At 19.2% G+C, this 17,500-nt stretch overlaps 5 protein-coding genes across 5 annotated transcripts; 3 read left to right on the top strand and 2 right to left on the bottom strand.

The window, feature by feature from the left end:
- Positions 1-277: 277 nt before the first annotated feature.
- On the top strand, positions 278-3,046 carry PF3D7_0907400 (ATP-dependent protease ATPase subunit ClpY; the record flags this gene model as incomplete). The annotated part of the gene is made up of 1 exon (XM_001351910.1): positions 278-3,046. The coding sequence occupies one exon, from the start codon at positions 278-280 to the stop codon at positions 3,044-3,046; it is 2,769 nt and encodes a 922-aa protein (XP_001351946.1).
- A 992-nt stretch (positions 3,047-4,038) lies between these two features.
- PF3D7_0907300 (prefoldin-like protein, putative) lies at positions 4,039-4,815 on the top strand (the record flags this gene model as incomplete). The annotated part of the gene is made up of 1 exon (XM_001351909.1): positions 4,039-4,815. The coding sequence occupies one exon, from the start codon at positions 4,039-4,041 to the stop codon at positions 4,813-4,815; it is 777 nt and encodes a 258-aa protein (XP_001351945.1).
- Positions 4,816-5,707: 892 nt separating this feature from the next.
- PF3D7_0907200 (GTPase-activating protein, putative) lies at positions 5,708-9,109 on the bottom strand (the record flags this gene model as incomplete). The annotated part of the gene is made up of 1 exon (XM_001351908.1): positions 5,708-9,109. The coding sequence occupies one exon, from the start codon at positions 9,107-9,109 to the stop codon at positions 5,708-5,710; it is 3,402 nt and encodes a 1,133-aa protein (XP_001351944.1).
- A 3,483-nt stretch (positions 9,110-12,592) lies between these two features.
- Positions 12,593-16,861, top strand: PF3D7_0907100 (conserved Plasmodium protein, unknown function; the record flags this gene model as incomplete). The annotated part of the gene is made up of 1 exon (XM_001351907.1): positions 12,593-16,861. The coding sequence occupies one exon, from the start codon at positions 12,593-12,595 to the stop codon at positions 16,859-16,861; it is 4,269 nt and encodes a 1,422-aa protein (XP_001351943.1).
- A 219-nt stretch (positions 16,862-17,080) lies between these two features.
- PF3D7_0907000 (conserved Plasmodium protein, unknown function) lies at positions 17,081-17,437 on the bottom strand (the record flags this gene model as incomplete). Its single annotated transcript, XM_002808873.1, has 2 exons — positions 17,081-17,186; positions 17,301-17,437. 2 exons carry the CDS (start codon positions 17,435-17,437, stop codon positions 17,081-17,083), a joined length of 243 nt encoding a protein of 80 aa, XP_002808919.1.
- Between the last annotated feature and the right edge of the window lie 63 nt (positions 17,438-17,500).

The raw sequence follows: 17,500 nt of genomic DNA, 5'->3' as shown, positions 1-17,500 counted from the left end.
GTATATGTTGATTTTTCACAATATATATGACTATAAATATATATATAAATTTATTTATATATATTTGAAAGGATAGGAATTTTTCTTCATACATATAATGAATGAATAAATAAATAAATAAATATATATATATATATATTTTTTTTTTTTTTTTTTTTTTTTTGCATCTTTCCTTTTTATATATATTTATTATTTGTTTATTTCATTTTCCACAACTTTTTTTACCCCTTTTTTTAAAAAAAAAAAAAAAAAAAAAGTAGAAAGAGAAAAGAATATAATGAAAAACCTTGACGCAAACAAATGTATTAAGCTTATTAACGGTTTGAAGCAAAAGAAGAATTATCCTTATTTCTCCTTACAATGTTTAAAAAATATAAGTAATGAGAAGGAGAAGATTCATGATAAGCTTTTAACATTTATTCCAAATAATAGTAGGAAAATAATAAACTCAGGTACCAAGAGTAATTATGACAGTAGGTTTGATAAGTTAATTCAAAATAATAAGAATAATAAGAATTATAATAATATTAATTATAAAGTTATTGATCATAATAAGTCTAATGAGGAATGTAATGTAAAAAACAATTTTTCAATAAATAATAAAAATGTACATATATCTGATATAAATGTAAAGCAAAAAGATAAGGGGGATGATTTAGTAATACATATAAAATATGAACCTGATAATAATAAAAATGGAAAAAAAAATGAAGGTCAACAAATATTATATAATTATGATGAAATGAATTATGGTAATGAGGATAAGACCAAATTATATATTATGAATAATTATGATGAAGTAGGAACAAAATGTAATTATAAGGAGTATGTGTCTTATAATATGAATCCACATGAATATGGAAAAAGGGAAGATGTGAACATTAATGGTAATAATATAAACAATATAAATAATATAAATAGTATGAATAATATAAATAATATAAATAGTATAAATAGTATAAATAATAATAATATTAATAATTCTTATAATAGTTATAATAATTGTAAATATATAAATAATAATAATAATAATGATTATAATAATTTTAGTCGACATGGAGAAAAACAAAAGAAGTATACAATGTTTTTAAAGAAAGATGATATATCAAAAAATATAGATCAAAAAGAACATATTAATAATTTAAATAGTATAAATAATTTAGATAATATGAATGAAACATGTGATGATACTACTTCTTGTACACATAGTAAGAACACAAGAAGTGATAAAAAGACAGATGCGTCAATTTCAGGAAAGGATGATATCGTGAGAGATAGTTATTCATCGGATAAAAAAAAGGAGAACATGGAAAATTTTGCCAAGGTTAAAATAACGAAGGAAAATATTATTAATATTAACGAAATAAAAGAAGAAGATGTTAAGAAAGTTAAAAAGGTTATGGGACATAAAAAGGAAACAAACGAATATAATATAAAAGATGAAAAAAATGATAATATATATGATATTAAGGTAGATATAAAAAAGGAAGAGAAGGATAACATATATGATATTAAGGTAGATATAAAAAATGAAGAACTACCCAAAAGTACCATTGCAAGTGAGGTACCAAACCATAATTCTAATGTTTTAAAAAATGATAATATTGGAAAGAAGAATTATTTTAGTAGTGGTAGTATGAAAAGTGGTAATGTGCTTAAAGAGGAAATAAAATCAGATGATAGTAAAATAAATTTTCAAATGAAAAATGGGAAAAGTAGTAAGAAATGTTTATATCCTCATGAGATTGTGGAATATTTGAATAAATATATAATAGGTCAAAGTGAAGCTAAAAAAGTTGTTGCTAATGCATTACGACAAAGATGGAGAAGAATACAAGTTAGTGATGATATGAAAAAGGATATTATACCAAAAAATATTTTAATGATAGGACCTACAGGTGTTGGTAAAACAGAAATAGCAAGACGTATATCTATGTTTGTCGATGCACCGTTTATTAAAGTAGAAGCAACAAAGTTTACAGAAGTTGGATTTCATGGTAAAGATGTAGATCAAATTATAAAAGATTTGGTTGAAATAGCTGTAAAAAGGCAAAAAACAAAATTTGAAATTGAGATCAGAGAACAAGCTGAAGAAACTGTTGAAAATATTATACTTTATTCATTATTAGGTAATATAAAAGAAGAAGAAAAAAATATCTGGAGGAAATATTTGAAAGATGGATCATTAGATGATAAGGTTATTAGTATAGATATACCTAATTATATTAATAACAATATTTTTTCAAATGATTCTGTTGAAAATGCTGTAAAGGAAGCCTTAAGTAATCATCAGAATATCAAAAGTGTAAAAATAATACATCAAAATATAAATAAACAGAGTGATAAAAAAACAATGACTATTAGGGAAGCAAGACAAAAATTATTACAACTAGAAATTGATTCTTCAATAAATCAAGATACGATTTTAAAAACAGCTATAAATTCTGTAGAAGAAGAAGGAATTGTTTTTATAGATGAAATAGATAAAATTTGTTCAAAATCTAATTCTTCATATAATGGACCAGATGCAAGTGCTGAAGGTGTACAAAGAGATCTTCTTCCTTTAATCGAAGGATGTGTTATAAATACAAAATATGGTAATATAAATACTAATTATATTTTATTTATAGCTTCAGGGGCTTTTCAAAGAGTTAAACCTAATGATATGCTAAATGAATTACAAGGAAGATTACCAGTACATGTTACATTATCTAGTTTAACCATAAAAGATTTTATAGATATATTAACAAAAACACATAATAACTTATTACAACAAAATATAGCTCTACTAAAAACAGAAGGCATAGATCTCAAATTTACTGATGATGCTATTGAAACTATAGCCAATGCAGCACATGATATGAATTTCTATGTAGAAAATATTGGTGTCAGACGATTACATACAATCATTGAAAAAATTATGGAAGATATTAATTATGATGTATACAATTATGTAAACCAATCTATTGTCATTGATAAAGACAAAGTCAACAAATCGCTGGAAGGTTTTATTAAGCAATACGACTTAAAAAAATATATCATATAAAATGTACAACAAATGGAAACGATCATAAAATGTAACACGTCATGAATGTATATATAAATAAAAATATATATGTATATATATATAAATATATATGTATATATATATATATATATATATATATATATTAATTTTTTTTTTTTTTTTTTTGGCTATATATGACTTTTTGATTATATAATAAACATATATATTTTATAAGTATAGTTACAATTTTTACCTTGTTTTATAATATTATATATATATAAATATATATATATATATATATATATATATATATTTATATATTTTATTTTTTTTAAGATTCTAATTTTATATATATGTATACTATCATTATGGAACACATAAAATAATTTACATTTATATGTTTCGTTTATTATATATATATATATATATTTATTTATATGTGTTTTTTTTTTTTTTTTTTTTTTTTTCAAATATGTGAAATTGACAAAACTAAAATTTTATACAATTATAAAAAAAAATAATTTATATATTATAAAGATTAAAGACAAAAAGGAAATGTTCTTAAATGTTAACCGTATAAATAAATAAATAAATATATATATATATATATATATATATATATATGTTTTAGTGTAAATGATAACTTATAATTATTTCGGTGCTTATTCTTTTTAAAAATATATACTTAAATATTATGATGAATATAAAAAAAAGAAAAACAACGAAAGAAAGGCGAATGAACAAAATATAATATATTATTGAAATGGAAGGTTATAAAAAAAAAGAAAAAAAAGAAATATTTTAAAAATATATTTATTCTATATATTTATTCTATATATATATGTTTTTTTGTTTTTTTAGTAGATCCAAATATCATATATAATATAATATAATATTATTATAGTATGGATGTTTGAAGATTATATAATTATTACTTAAAAATTTTTATATTTCCTTATGTTTTCATTTTATTTCATTATATTTCATTTTATTGCATTTTATTTTATTTTTTTTTTATTTCATTTTTTTAAATGATGGATGAGAAAGCATATATAAAAGATTACGAAATTGAGAAAGCTACTCAGAGATTATTTTTAAAATTAAAGAATGAAAAAATAAAAGAAGATATTTTAAGAAAATCTATAAATGAATATAAAGAAACTATAAATATTGTTAAAAATTTAACAAAGAAAATAAATTATAAAATAATCATTCCTTTTTCTAAACTGGCTTTTTATGAAGGAGAAATAAAATACACTAATAATATATATCAAAATATAGGTTGTAATACATATTGTGAAAGGACTTCAGAAAATGCTCATAAATATTTAGAAAAGAAATTAGATGCTTATGAAAAAAAGTATAAAATAATTTCTGATGATATTGACAAATTAACGAAAGAAATACAACTTGCTTTAGAACTTGAACAAACATCAAATATAAATAAAAATAATATTAATCAAGACGATGATGATCATAATTCAAAAAATGTCTTTGTAAGGCCGGATGGATTCTTAGAAATAAGAGAGGAATATCATAGTAGTGATGAAGAAAATAATAAGCACAATGTGAAAAATGAGAAAATTAATTCTTTATCTAGTAATATTAATGAAATTCAAGAAAAAATTATAAAAAGAGAAGATGATATAACAAATATCAACAGAAATGAAAATAAGAAAGATGACGAAAGGACACAACATGATGAAAAACATAAAATTATTAAAAATAAATCCTTAAATATTAATAAGCAGGGATTGCTTAATATTCAAGAAAATTATACAAGTAGTAGTAGTGAAATCGATGACTAGACAAGAGGCCATACAAAAAAAAAATATATATATATATATATACAACCCATATAATAACTTATATTTATATTATATTATATTATATTATATTATATTATATTATATTATATTATATTTTTTTGTTTTTTAAAATGAATGTACATACGCATGTACTTGACTAAATTATAACCCAATGTTAATATTAAGAATTTTTTTTTTTTCTTATTTTTACAATAGATAGATATTATTACACATTTCAACACTTCATACGTTATTATTTAAAAAAACACAAAAAAAAAAAAAAAAAAAAAACTTTTCTTTTTCTGTTTTTTTTAACCATATTTGTGTTTAAAATAAAATAAAATAAAATAAAATAAAATAAAAAATATTTATTTTTCCTAATAAAACTGCATTTATTCAAATTATAATGTGTTATATAAATATATATATATATATATACATATATAAGAGTTATGGTTTAAAAAGACAACAATAATAATTAGAGTAATAAAAAAAAAAAAAAAAATATATATAATAACATTGGGAGGAAATGGCAAATAAAATTTTTTTTAAAATAATGAATTTAAAAAGGAAAAAAATACAACAGAAACAAGATAACATATATATGAATATATGTATATATATTAACACACAAAAAAAAAAAAAAAAAAATTAAATAAATAAATAAATAACTATATTATATATAATAAAATGATATATTAAATTGATAAGGTTATTAATAAATTCTTATTATATATAATATTTGTATACTATAATTAGGTATATATTTGTAAAAAAAAAATTAAAAAAAAATAAATAATCAAGAAAAAAAATTTAATTATACGTAAATATATATATATATATATATATATATATATCTTTTTTTTTTTTTTTTTTTTTTTTTTTTTTTTTTTTAAAATGTGTGAGCATCGTCTACCAGATCTGTATCATTATATTCCTTTTTTTCAGTACTATTTATATTGTCAAGTTCTCGATCAACATCCTTTTTATTAAATTGATAATATTTATTTATGGTCGAGACATCAAACCAACTATTATCTTTTGCATATGAATTAATTAGACTAAAGAAACCAAAATTATTATTATCATCATTTTTTTCATTATCATTGTTGTTATTTTTTGATGAAGTTTCTTTTTCATTATAACTAATATATTGAGATATATTTAGAATACTTTCTTCTTCTTCTTCCTCTTTTTCTTCATCTTCATTTTCATCTTCACGATGTTTATGTTTTATGTTTTCCTTCTGTTCATCATTATGACCTTCTTTATTATTCATATGTATAAAAATATTTTCCTTCTCCTTAGAATCATTCAAATACTTAATATTTTTCATTTGTTCATTTTCCTTCTTATAAGAATTGACATTGTTATCACCATAAATTCTGGACTCATTCATTTCCTGATGGAATGCTATTTCTTCTTGCCCCTCTTCTTTATTAAAATAATATGCATGTCTTTTCAAGTTGCTCATACTATTCCTATCATTTTTGTTTTCATTTGATTTAGAATGTTGAATATGTATATCGTTCTTATGATATAGCTGGGAGTTATCCTCTTTATGATCATTATCACACATATTAAGTTCATGCATGTGATGATTTTTTATATTTTGATTAATCATATGATATTCTCCAACATTCTCTTTATCATTTGCTATATGTTTGGTGTGTGTCTTGTTAATATTTTCATGATCATTTTGCGGTTTCTGATTTAAAGATTTTGACACAGAAGCGTGCGAACTGTTTAGACTATTATTATAATTATTATAATTATTATAATTAATATAATCAATACTGTTTATATTGTTTATATTGTTTATACTATTTGTACTATTCATATTATTTATACTATTCATATTATTTATACTATTCATATTATTTATATTTTCCTCTTGATTGTTTTCTTTCATAACATACATATCCATGTGATCATTAGAATTATCCGTTGCTATATTATTTTTATAATATTTATTATTATGGTCTTTTAAATTTGGATGGTTTGGATTTTCCTCATCAGATATATTATGAACAGAATTACTTTCCTTTAATGAGCTAAGTACATCATGATATGCTACATCATTACTACTGTTAATAATTACATCCTGGTGTATATTTTGATTTTTTTGATTTTTTTGATTTATTTCATTTTTTTCATTACTACTTAAAATTTTATAATAAAATGTATTGATATTTTCTCTTTCCTTTAATGAGATCGATTTTTGTTTATCTCTAAATTTAAGGCTGGAGGTAGGTTTTAATTCTTCTTCATTTTTTTTTTTCAAGATATTATGAGAAAAAAAATTGAGTAAAGGAACTCCATCGAGTATAACAAAATTGCTATCTTCATTAATCAAATGGCTATATCGTTTATATTTATTATAATTATAACTATTATTATTATTATTATTATTACTATTATTATTACCATTGTTGTTATTATTATTATCCTGATTATTTGTTGTATCATTTTCTGTGTCGTAATTATTAATACAATTTGTATTATTCATTTGTGTAATATTTTCTTGTATATGATTAAAATGACATGTGGTTATATTATCTATTATAAATTTATATTGACTATTAAATGGTACATGTTGATTTTCAATATTTTCGAATAGATATAAGAGTTCATTACTTAAAATAATAGACTCTGATTTTTTTATAAGTAGTTTAGCTATTAATATATCATCATTACTTTCATTATATTTTAATGATTTTAATAATTTCAATATTTTTTCAAATTTATGTTTCATTAAATAACTTTTTAATATTTTCAAAAGTGCTACAGATATAATTATAATTTTTTTAATACTTGTGCTAAATAAATAATCCCATATTACAATAACACTTTTTATAGGTAAGCTAGCTATAAATAATGTCAAAAGCCATTGATGTAAATAGACTGGTGGATATACTTCTTCATTATTAAAATGATCTACTAAGTCTGGTATTTCATTTTGCATTATTCTTTCAAATAAATATATAAAACGATTTAATAAAGGAAACTTCTCTTTATAAAAATCTTTCAAATAATAATTATTCATTAAACTAACTAATACACAAAAAGTTTCCAACTCATTAAAATTACTTATAATTAATAATAATCCAACCAAAAAATTCATACCTTGACAATATCCCACAGATGGTTCATAATTCGAATATGCGTTTAAAACTCTATATAATTGTTGTTGTGCATATTTATCAAATATTAATAATTCTGGAAAAGTTCTTGATATATCTATTAATATTAAATTTGTATAATTAGATTTCTTTTTAGATAAATAATAATATTTCTTCTGAAATTTATTGTATAAGTTCTTTGCATTTGTTATATGGAACCATATTTTCCATCGATATTTTTGTGGGATTCCTCTTTTTACTCTTCTTAAATAAGTAGTTCTATGTGCTTTATGAAACCATACAATATCTCTATTAACCATAGAAGACCACTTTTCTAAGATTCTTACATTATTCTTTTCTCCACACGACAAAAGCTCATTCGTATAATGTTTTCTTAATCCTATCGTTGGATCGTATATTTTCTTTTGTGTAACTTCCCAATCTTCCAAAAATTTTGTTTCATTCTCTAAATCGACAGACATCATATTATTATTATTATTATTATCATTATCAGGATTATTCCCACTATGTTGATTATTACAATCATTATGGAGATTATTATATTTATCATAACTATAGCAATTATCATTATTATTATAATCAATATTATCATTATTATTATAATCAATATTGTCATTTTTATTATTATCATTATTATTATTTACATTTTTATTATTATCATTATTATTATTTACATTTTTAATATTATCATTATTATGGCCGTTGTTGTTCTCCTTTGTATTGCTATCTATTATAATATCATCCTCATCTTTCTTACCGGATGTGTTATGATTAACACTACTTATATCATTTTTTGTCTTACTCTTTTTACCTTTCTTTACATTTTTATTATTACCAGGGTCATCCTTTTTTTTCTCTCCAAATATTTTATTTATACTAAACGAATGAAAAATGCTTTTCCCATCTTTATTATCATTCTCTTTGTTACTATTCATTATATCATTGTCATTTTTTTCATTTTTTTCATTTTTATCATTTTCTAAAATATTTTGTTCATGTACATCTGTATTATCAGATCCTTCTTTTTTAAAACTATGTTTTCTATTCATAAAAATTTTATTCAAATTTTTTTTTTTTTCATCTTTTTCTTTTTTCTTTTTTTTTACATTCTTATCCAAATACTCAAGTTCCAATGGTTTCAATTCACTCATATTACATTTATTTTTAAATTATACAAAATATATAAACATACATATAATATATATATATATATATATATATATAATATAAGTATAGAAAAAAATGGAGCATACAAATTATTATTATGTTTTCAAAAAATGCACTATCATATCTATATATATATATATATATATATATATATATATATAAATATATTATATAAAAAGAAAAAGAAATTAAAAAAAAAATTATATGCAATTATTTATTTTATGTTATACATATATTGTTCTGTTCTACTAACATAAAACAAGAAAAAAAAAAAATACTAATATGATCTAAATAAAGAAAACAAAAAAAAAAAAAGAAAATAGAAAAGAAAAGAAAAATATATATAATTATAACCTTTATATATATATATATATATATATATATATATAATATTTATATTTTCAAAAAAAAGAAAAAAAAAAAAAAAAAAAACTAATAATATATATATAATATATATATATTGTATATATAAATATATTTACATATATACATATATATATATTATATAATTATTTTACTTAGGCTTTACTTATTAATTCGTATTTATTATTATATTTGTATCTTTTTTTTTTTCATTTACCTATATCTCTATATTTGGTTTATGAAAAACGCTAAAATGTAATTTTTTATTCATTAAAAAAAAGAAATACATAAAATATTATTAATATATATATTTTTTTTTAATAATAATAAAAGTAGTATATATAATATATTTATGCAATCATTTAAATTTTTAATTTTTAATAATCAACTTCTAAGAAATAAAAAATACACAAAAAAAAAGAAAGAGAAAGAAAAAAAAAATTGGATTCTTTTTTTTTAAAAAAGCGGTATTTTTCTTATAATCAAGAAAAAAATAATAAATAAATAATTTATAAATCATTCTGTGATGTATAATATTTAATAATAAATATTAGTAATTTTATAAATATATTATAATATATATATATATATAATAATAATAATATATATCATAAAATATGTATGTATTGTAACATTGAATATACATAAAATGAAAATATATATAAATATACATTAATCTGGATCATTATATATATATATATATATATATATATATATATATATATATTATAAAAATCCTATGTAATTCCTTAAAAAGAAAAATTTAATTTACCAAACAATATCTTACAATCATGTTTAAAAAAAAAAAAGAAAAGAAAGAAAAGAAAAAGTATAAAGAAATAAATGTATGTCGTAAAAAGAACCCTATCAGAAGTTTTATTATTATACACATATATCTGAAAATTTTTATATACATATAATATATATTATATGAATATTTATATTTCACATTTTTTCTTTTTTTTTTTTTTTCTTTTTTTTTTTTCTTTTTTTTTGTTGGTTTTGATTTATTCCTTCTGTCTGCTTTTTTCTTAAGGTATCTCTCTTATTTTTTTCTTAAAAATATATAATTTATTATATATATATATATTTACATATTCATAATATAAAACTGTTTTATATTTTGATACATCTGTTTTTTTTTTTTTTTTTTTTTTTTGTATTGATAAATTCAAATGTAATTCCACACAGGGTCTTTTTTTTTTTTTTTTTTTTTTTTTTATTTTTAATATAAATATTATAATCTCATAATATATATATATATAATATATAATTAAAATTATTTTTTATATTTTATTTTTTTTTTTTTGATTATATGCACTTTTTGCACACGTATGAATAACAAAATATATGCTGAACATATTATATTTATGATATGATAATATGATATTGTAAAATATACATTATATATAAAAAAATATGTATTTTATATATATTATATGATTTCTTTATTTATAATACAATGAAATATTCATGTACATATAAATAATAGTGTATTCAAAACATAAATATGTTTTTTTTTTTTTTTATAATGTATGTATGTCTGATTATATGATGGTTATTAAATGCTTTTTAAAAATGCCTTTTTTTTTTTTTTTTTTTTAATGGATAACCAAAATAAAAAGAATAAAATATTAAGTACATGGTTTAACATAAACAAATATATGAATTTAATGTAATGTATATATATATATATATATATATATATATAATATGTTATTATATATTTAATATTCCTTATATATTAACAAAATACATGTATATCTTTAAAATTATTTAAAAGAAAAAATAAAATATGCACATGATTTAAAAACAAAAACAATCTCATTAATAGCGTGATGTATTTTTTTCCACTCTCTCTTTTTTTTTTAAATAGTTAAACATAATATATGTGTATGTATATATATATATATATATATATATATTATAATTTTTTATAGGCATGTTTATAGATAAATAATTAAAATGTGATGAATAAAATATATTCGAACAAAAATATTATGTGATTATATTTTGTTCTTTTATTATATATTTTTTTTGTTTAATTACATTTATATATAATTATGTTTGGTCTTTTTTTATCATATTCTAAAAATTAGGATCCTATAAAATAATATATTATATAAGAAAAATTTATCTGCCGACCAGTTTTATAGTTTTCTTAAAGAAAAAATATATATATATATATATAATTCTTTCCTTTCTTTTTTCTTTGTTTACTACAACGTTATTTTATATTTGTAATAAAATATTCAATGTTTATAAATACACTTTTGGTGTTAATATTTTTTTGAATAAAAGGATAACTATATATTAAGCATTATAAACCATAAAAAAGAAAAAAAATAAATAAAATAAAATAAAATAAAATAAAATAAAATAAAATAAATAATTAATTAATTAATATTAAACCAGTTAGCTAAAATTATCTTATATTTTACACCTGACCAAGTCATGTAATATTTCTTCATTTTTATATTAAATTTGATTAAGAGAAAAAAAAAAAAAAAAAAAAAAAAAAAAGAAAAAGTGTAATTTTTATAAAAAAAACATCTCAAATAAAATTATGTGTACAAAAAAAGTGTACACAAAGTAAGACTTTAATTACTTAAGATATGTAAATAAATATTTATATATTCTATTATAATATAAACAGACCCTTTTCATAGATTAAAGATATTCAAATATGAATCATTTATTTTTGAAAAATAAATTTTTATTAAACTCTATATAGATAAAATAATGACCTATTATACACAAATATGTCATTAAATTTTATATTTTATATATATATATATATATATATATATATATATTGTAATAATTTTATTACTTTTGAAAATTTATATAATCATATAAATGAATATATATTTTATGATTTACACAATATGTGAAATAATTCCTACATATAATATGAAATAAGTAAGTATAATATATATATATATATATATATATGTATATTTTTTTTTTTTTTTTTTTGGTATATCTTTCGTTGTATTATAAATATTAGTGTCATTTTCCATATTGTATGAGCATTTTCACGTATCCCATGAATAACTTTTTATCGATATTAATTTGACTTGCATACTATATATAATGAAAAAATGAGTTTGGAAAATTTGTTACATAACGTAAAGTGCGAGAATATTAAGGGTGTATTAGAAAACTTTTTCGCACAATATGTTCCCTTAAGTTTTGAAATAATAAAACTGAAAAAAACAAAGAAATATAATGAAGCGTTAAAGTTAATAAAAGAAAAAGAACATATATTAATTGATGAATGTTTTTGTGCTTTATCAAATATTATTTTAGCTATATTAAAGGGAAAATTAAAAATAGAATATATAGATAGAAAGAATATGTATCATTTAATTTATATATGGTTTATTCCTTTGTCCCTTAATGATACAAGTAAAAGTTTATGTAAGCTAATGAGAGAATTCTATAGTATGTTGATAGAAAATGGGAATATATATAATAATACAAATAATAATAATAATAATAATAATAATAATAATTATTATTATTATAATAATAATAATAAAAAAAATGATGATATTTTAACTTTTCGTGGTATATATTTCAGTGAATGGATTATACTTACTTTGAATAAAATTTTCAATTCCCTTATTTCAGAAGAAGAAAAAATTCCCATTGAAAACTGGACCTTTATCATTGATCTTATGAAAATGGTATATGTTGATAAAAATATAATACTTCAATATGTACAAAAAAAAAACGATTATGTATTCTTTCCATATGATATGGAAAACACACATTATAAAATAAAAAAATATAATTATGAAGAAAAGAACATGAATGTAGATCATAATATGGGGAATATATATCAGAATCAAAGTATATCTAGATATGAAGAAAAGAAAAATGAAGAAGATATATCTTATTTTGAATGTGCAAACACATTACTATTTACAAACATATTAAAGGATTATTATAAGAATCCTCATAAGGTAACAAAAACATACTTTTCCTTTCCTCATGTGTTTTTTAATTGTATAATAAAGGGACTAAAGGATGAAGATGTAAAGAGAAAATTATATGTTTATAATCATATTATTCCTAAAGAATTAAATGAGGATGGATTTTATAAAAATATTATTACTACATGTGTATTCATCTTTTTTCATATAAAACAATTTAATGACATTATAGAATATGAAAAAGTTATATATTTATTAAAGAAAATAATAAATTTAAATTTAACAGATACCTTTTCATCTGTTCTTTTTTATTTTATCTTAAATGCTGATATGGACAAGGAAAAAACGACTGATGAATATCATAACGTTATAAATAATTGTAACATAACAGAAGATGAAAATAAAAAAATGTCGCCATCAAAAAAAAGTACGTATACATCTAATCATTATACAAAAGGGGAATTCATAGAAGTATCAAATAAGCAAATAAATTATTTATTAAATACAAATTATATTATTGAAAATATTTTTTATTATCTTCATTTGTATAATGGTGAAAAGGAGTGTAAAATTCTTTTAACAAGTTTATTAAATTACATACGTCCTTTTATAAAATTAATCGAAGATAATAAAAATGAAAATCTTAATAATATGAGTAATAAGTTGTTATATATATGTATATATAATAACAAGATATATGTTCTTTTGAACATTTTGATAAATATTGTATTTTTGCATAATTGGAATTATTTTTTCATAGAACGATTTTTTAATCCTACTTCAAAATATTGTTTCGGATTATGTTATGGAATATGTATACTTGACATAATAAATCATATAATATATCGCAATTCACTTACCGTTTTTTCACTTTTTAAAAACTTTCAAATGAAGAAAAAGAAAATTTTAATGTATATTTCGAGAATGAAGGTTGAGGAAGTGGGGAGGGGGGGGGAAAAAAAAAAAAAAAAAAAAAAAAAAAAAAGTTACCTAGAGCTAATCAACGAATTGGATGAAAAAAGTAATATGAAAGGAGAATTTGAAAAAATGGAAAAAGAATCAAAGCTCCCAAAAAAAAAAAATAATCCTTTTGAAGATAATGAAAATATATTAGAAGAAAATAAGGTTGAATTGATTTTAATACAATTTTTACAAGATATATTTATTTATATATTGGATAATTTTAATTATAGTTTGGAGAACATGGGTGAAGATACTTTCTTTTCGATTGTTTTAAGTAAATTATTGCACACTTTTAGTGTACATTTAAAAGATATAAATAAAGTGATTATTTCCAATTATTATAATTTTGAAATTTTATCAAAAGAGGAATTGTATTTATATAAAATTAATATATATAATACTCAAAGATTTGATAGTATAACCAAAATGATTCAATATTTATTTCATTGTAATAATGAGGTATCATTATATTGTGGACAAATAATAGCTGAATATTTCAAGAAATACATGTCTAGCCAAATGATTAAAGAAAGAAAAGAAAAAAAAAAAGAAAAAAAAAAAAAAAAAAAAAAAAAAAATGAATATGATAAACATAATAACAATGCTACAAATTTAGATAATAATTATAATAATGATAGCCAATGTAGTAGTAGTGATACTTCTGATGATGAGAAAGTCCTTTTTCCTAACTTACAAAAAGATTTAGACTGTATACCAAAAGAGGTTTTATGTTTTAAGACTATTGAACAGTGTGATATATTATTTTTGGAGAATTTTATTTTAAGTAAGGAGGATATAGATCCGTTTGAAAAGGATGAATATTCGTTGAAGCGTATGGATGATATTTTTCAATTCAATAATAATATGATTAATAATGATGAATGTTTAAATAAAAAAGAAGAAATGTCCAAAATTTTTTTGGATGGTTCAGATTGTTCATCGGATATAATACATGATAATAGTTATCATCCTGGTAATGACATAAATACAATTTATGAAGATAAAGTCAAAAATAAACATAACAAAAATAATAATAATAATGATAGGTTTATAAATACTTTGCAATGTGATGTTTATAGGAATGGAGATGTATTACCTAAGGATGATATGATAAAACATGCTGATAATATAATAGACAATGATATGTACAATTTGGAGGAAAAGGAATTTCTAGTAAAATTACTACAAGAAAATGAATATTATTTAAATATGGAAATAAATAAGAATATGTATATAGATCCTTCAGAAGATTTATTTGAATGTTTGAATAGGTTAAATGGTAAAGCAAATTATATAGAAAGAAACAATATAATAGAAGATAATAATCATGATATATTAAGATTAAATGAGAAAAATGAAAATTATGAAGAAGCAAATTTTCGATTGTGCCAAACTATAATAGTATTACCAAAATTAATTAAGGAGTGTGATATATTATGTTATATAAGTGTTGATATGTATAAAGTGTTGTTTTCAATAAATAATATTACATGTAATAATAAAAATGAAGAATATATTATGACATATAAGCTATTTGCAATAGTTTTATTGTGTATACATAGTCCTATAGAAATATGTAAATATATGTTTAACAATATATATAATAATATTTATGATAACATTCAAAAAATGTTAATGATATTGTGCTTTCAACTAACGGCTTTATATTTAAGCAGCAGGATCAAATTAGATGAAATATATGACTATATAAAAAATATAAATAAAACGATGAACATTTCAGAAAGGTTAATAAGGGGTAATAAAATGATGGATAGTAAAACAAATGATAAGATAGATTTATTAGACAGCTATTGGGAAAATATGTGTAAAGAAATAAATCATTTTGATGAAGAAAAAAATATACAGATACAGGAGGATGAAGTAGAAGAAGAAATAGACAACGTAGATGTCGAAAAAAGAATTCATGTATGTTCAATAAAAAAATTTAATAAATCATGTTGTTTAGTTAATAAAAAGAAGACACATAAGTTTATTGATTTATGTAATATATATTTTAGTGGAGTATATAGCACCTTATTTAGTTTTAAAATAAAAAAAGAAATGTCTAAAATAGATTATGATGAATATAGGATAAGAAAATATTATTCTGAAGATTTTACTTTAACCACATATTTACTATCATCATATAATACGTTTTTAAATTGTTGTAATAACGTATATTTATATCTGGAGGATATAATACAAGATGGTTTTTCACTTGTCCATGTTTTTATTAATAGTGATAAATTTATGATAAGAAGAGCATGTTGTAAATTATTATATGATATGATAAATTTAATTTTTTGTAAGAAAATGTTTTATATTTTGAAAAATCAAAATTATGAAATTTATGAGTATTATGAAAATGTCATGAATTATATATCAAACAGAATAAAGCAGGAAAGGGATTCCCTATCCTATGAGTATATGAAGCAGATATTAAGCATCTACCGGACAATAAAAATTTAAAAATAAAATATGAAGAAAAATAAAATATGAAAAAAAAGAAAATATGAAAAAAAATAAAATATAAAAAAAAAAAAAAATATGAAAAAAAAAAAAAGAAAAAAAAAAAATATATGGGAAATGTATTGTATGGTATATGTGATATATATATGTATTTATTTTATTTTAATTTAATTTATATAATTTATTTATTATAATTTTTATTGTTTTGTTTGTTCCTCCTTAATTTGCTGATAAGTTTTTTTTTTTAAGTATCATTGAACATAACAGTTCAAGTTCATCCAGATTCATTTCTTTTAAGTAGGAATCATTAAATTCTTTCAAAAATCTAAAAGAAAAAAAAAAAAAAAAAAAAAAAAAATATATTATATATATATATATATATATATATATATATATATATATATATTAGAACTAATAACATTTTGTTTTCATCTTTAACCTTTCAGCTTCATTTTGATCTTCAATATTTTGTGTGATATAATTTTTTAAAACTTCAGGAAATTTCTTATCATCATTTGTTGAATATTCCTTCAAGTCTTGCAAGAAGGAACTTTTTAAATCCTGATCATTACTCATTTTTTTTTATTTTTATACTGATAAAACAAAGGAGAATACTAAAAAAATATAAGAACATATAAA

The sequence above is a fragment of the Plasmodium falciparum genome (genome assembly GCF_000002765.6).
Source record: "Plasmodium falciparum 3D7 genome assembly, chromosome: 9".
NCBI classification, from domain to species: Eukaryota; Apicomplexa; class Aconoidasida; order Haemosporida; family Plasmodiidae; genus Plasmodium; species Plasmodium falciparum.
The sequence above is the reverse complement of the archived record's forward strand: the minus strand, read 5'-3'. Positions and strand labels throughout refer to the sequence as shown.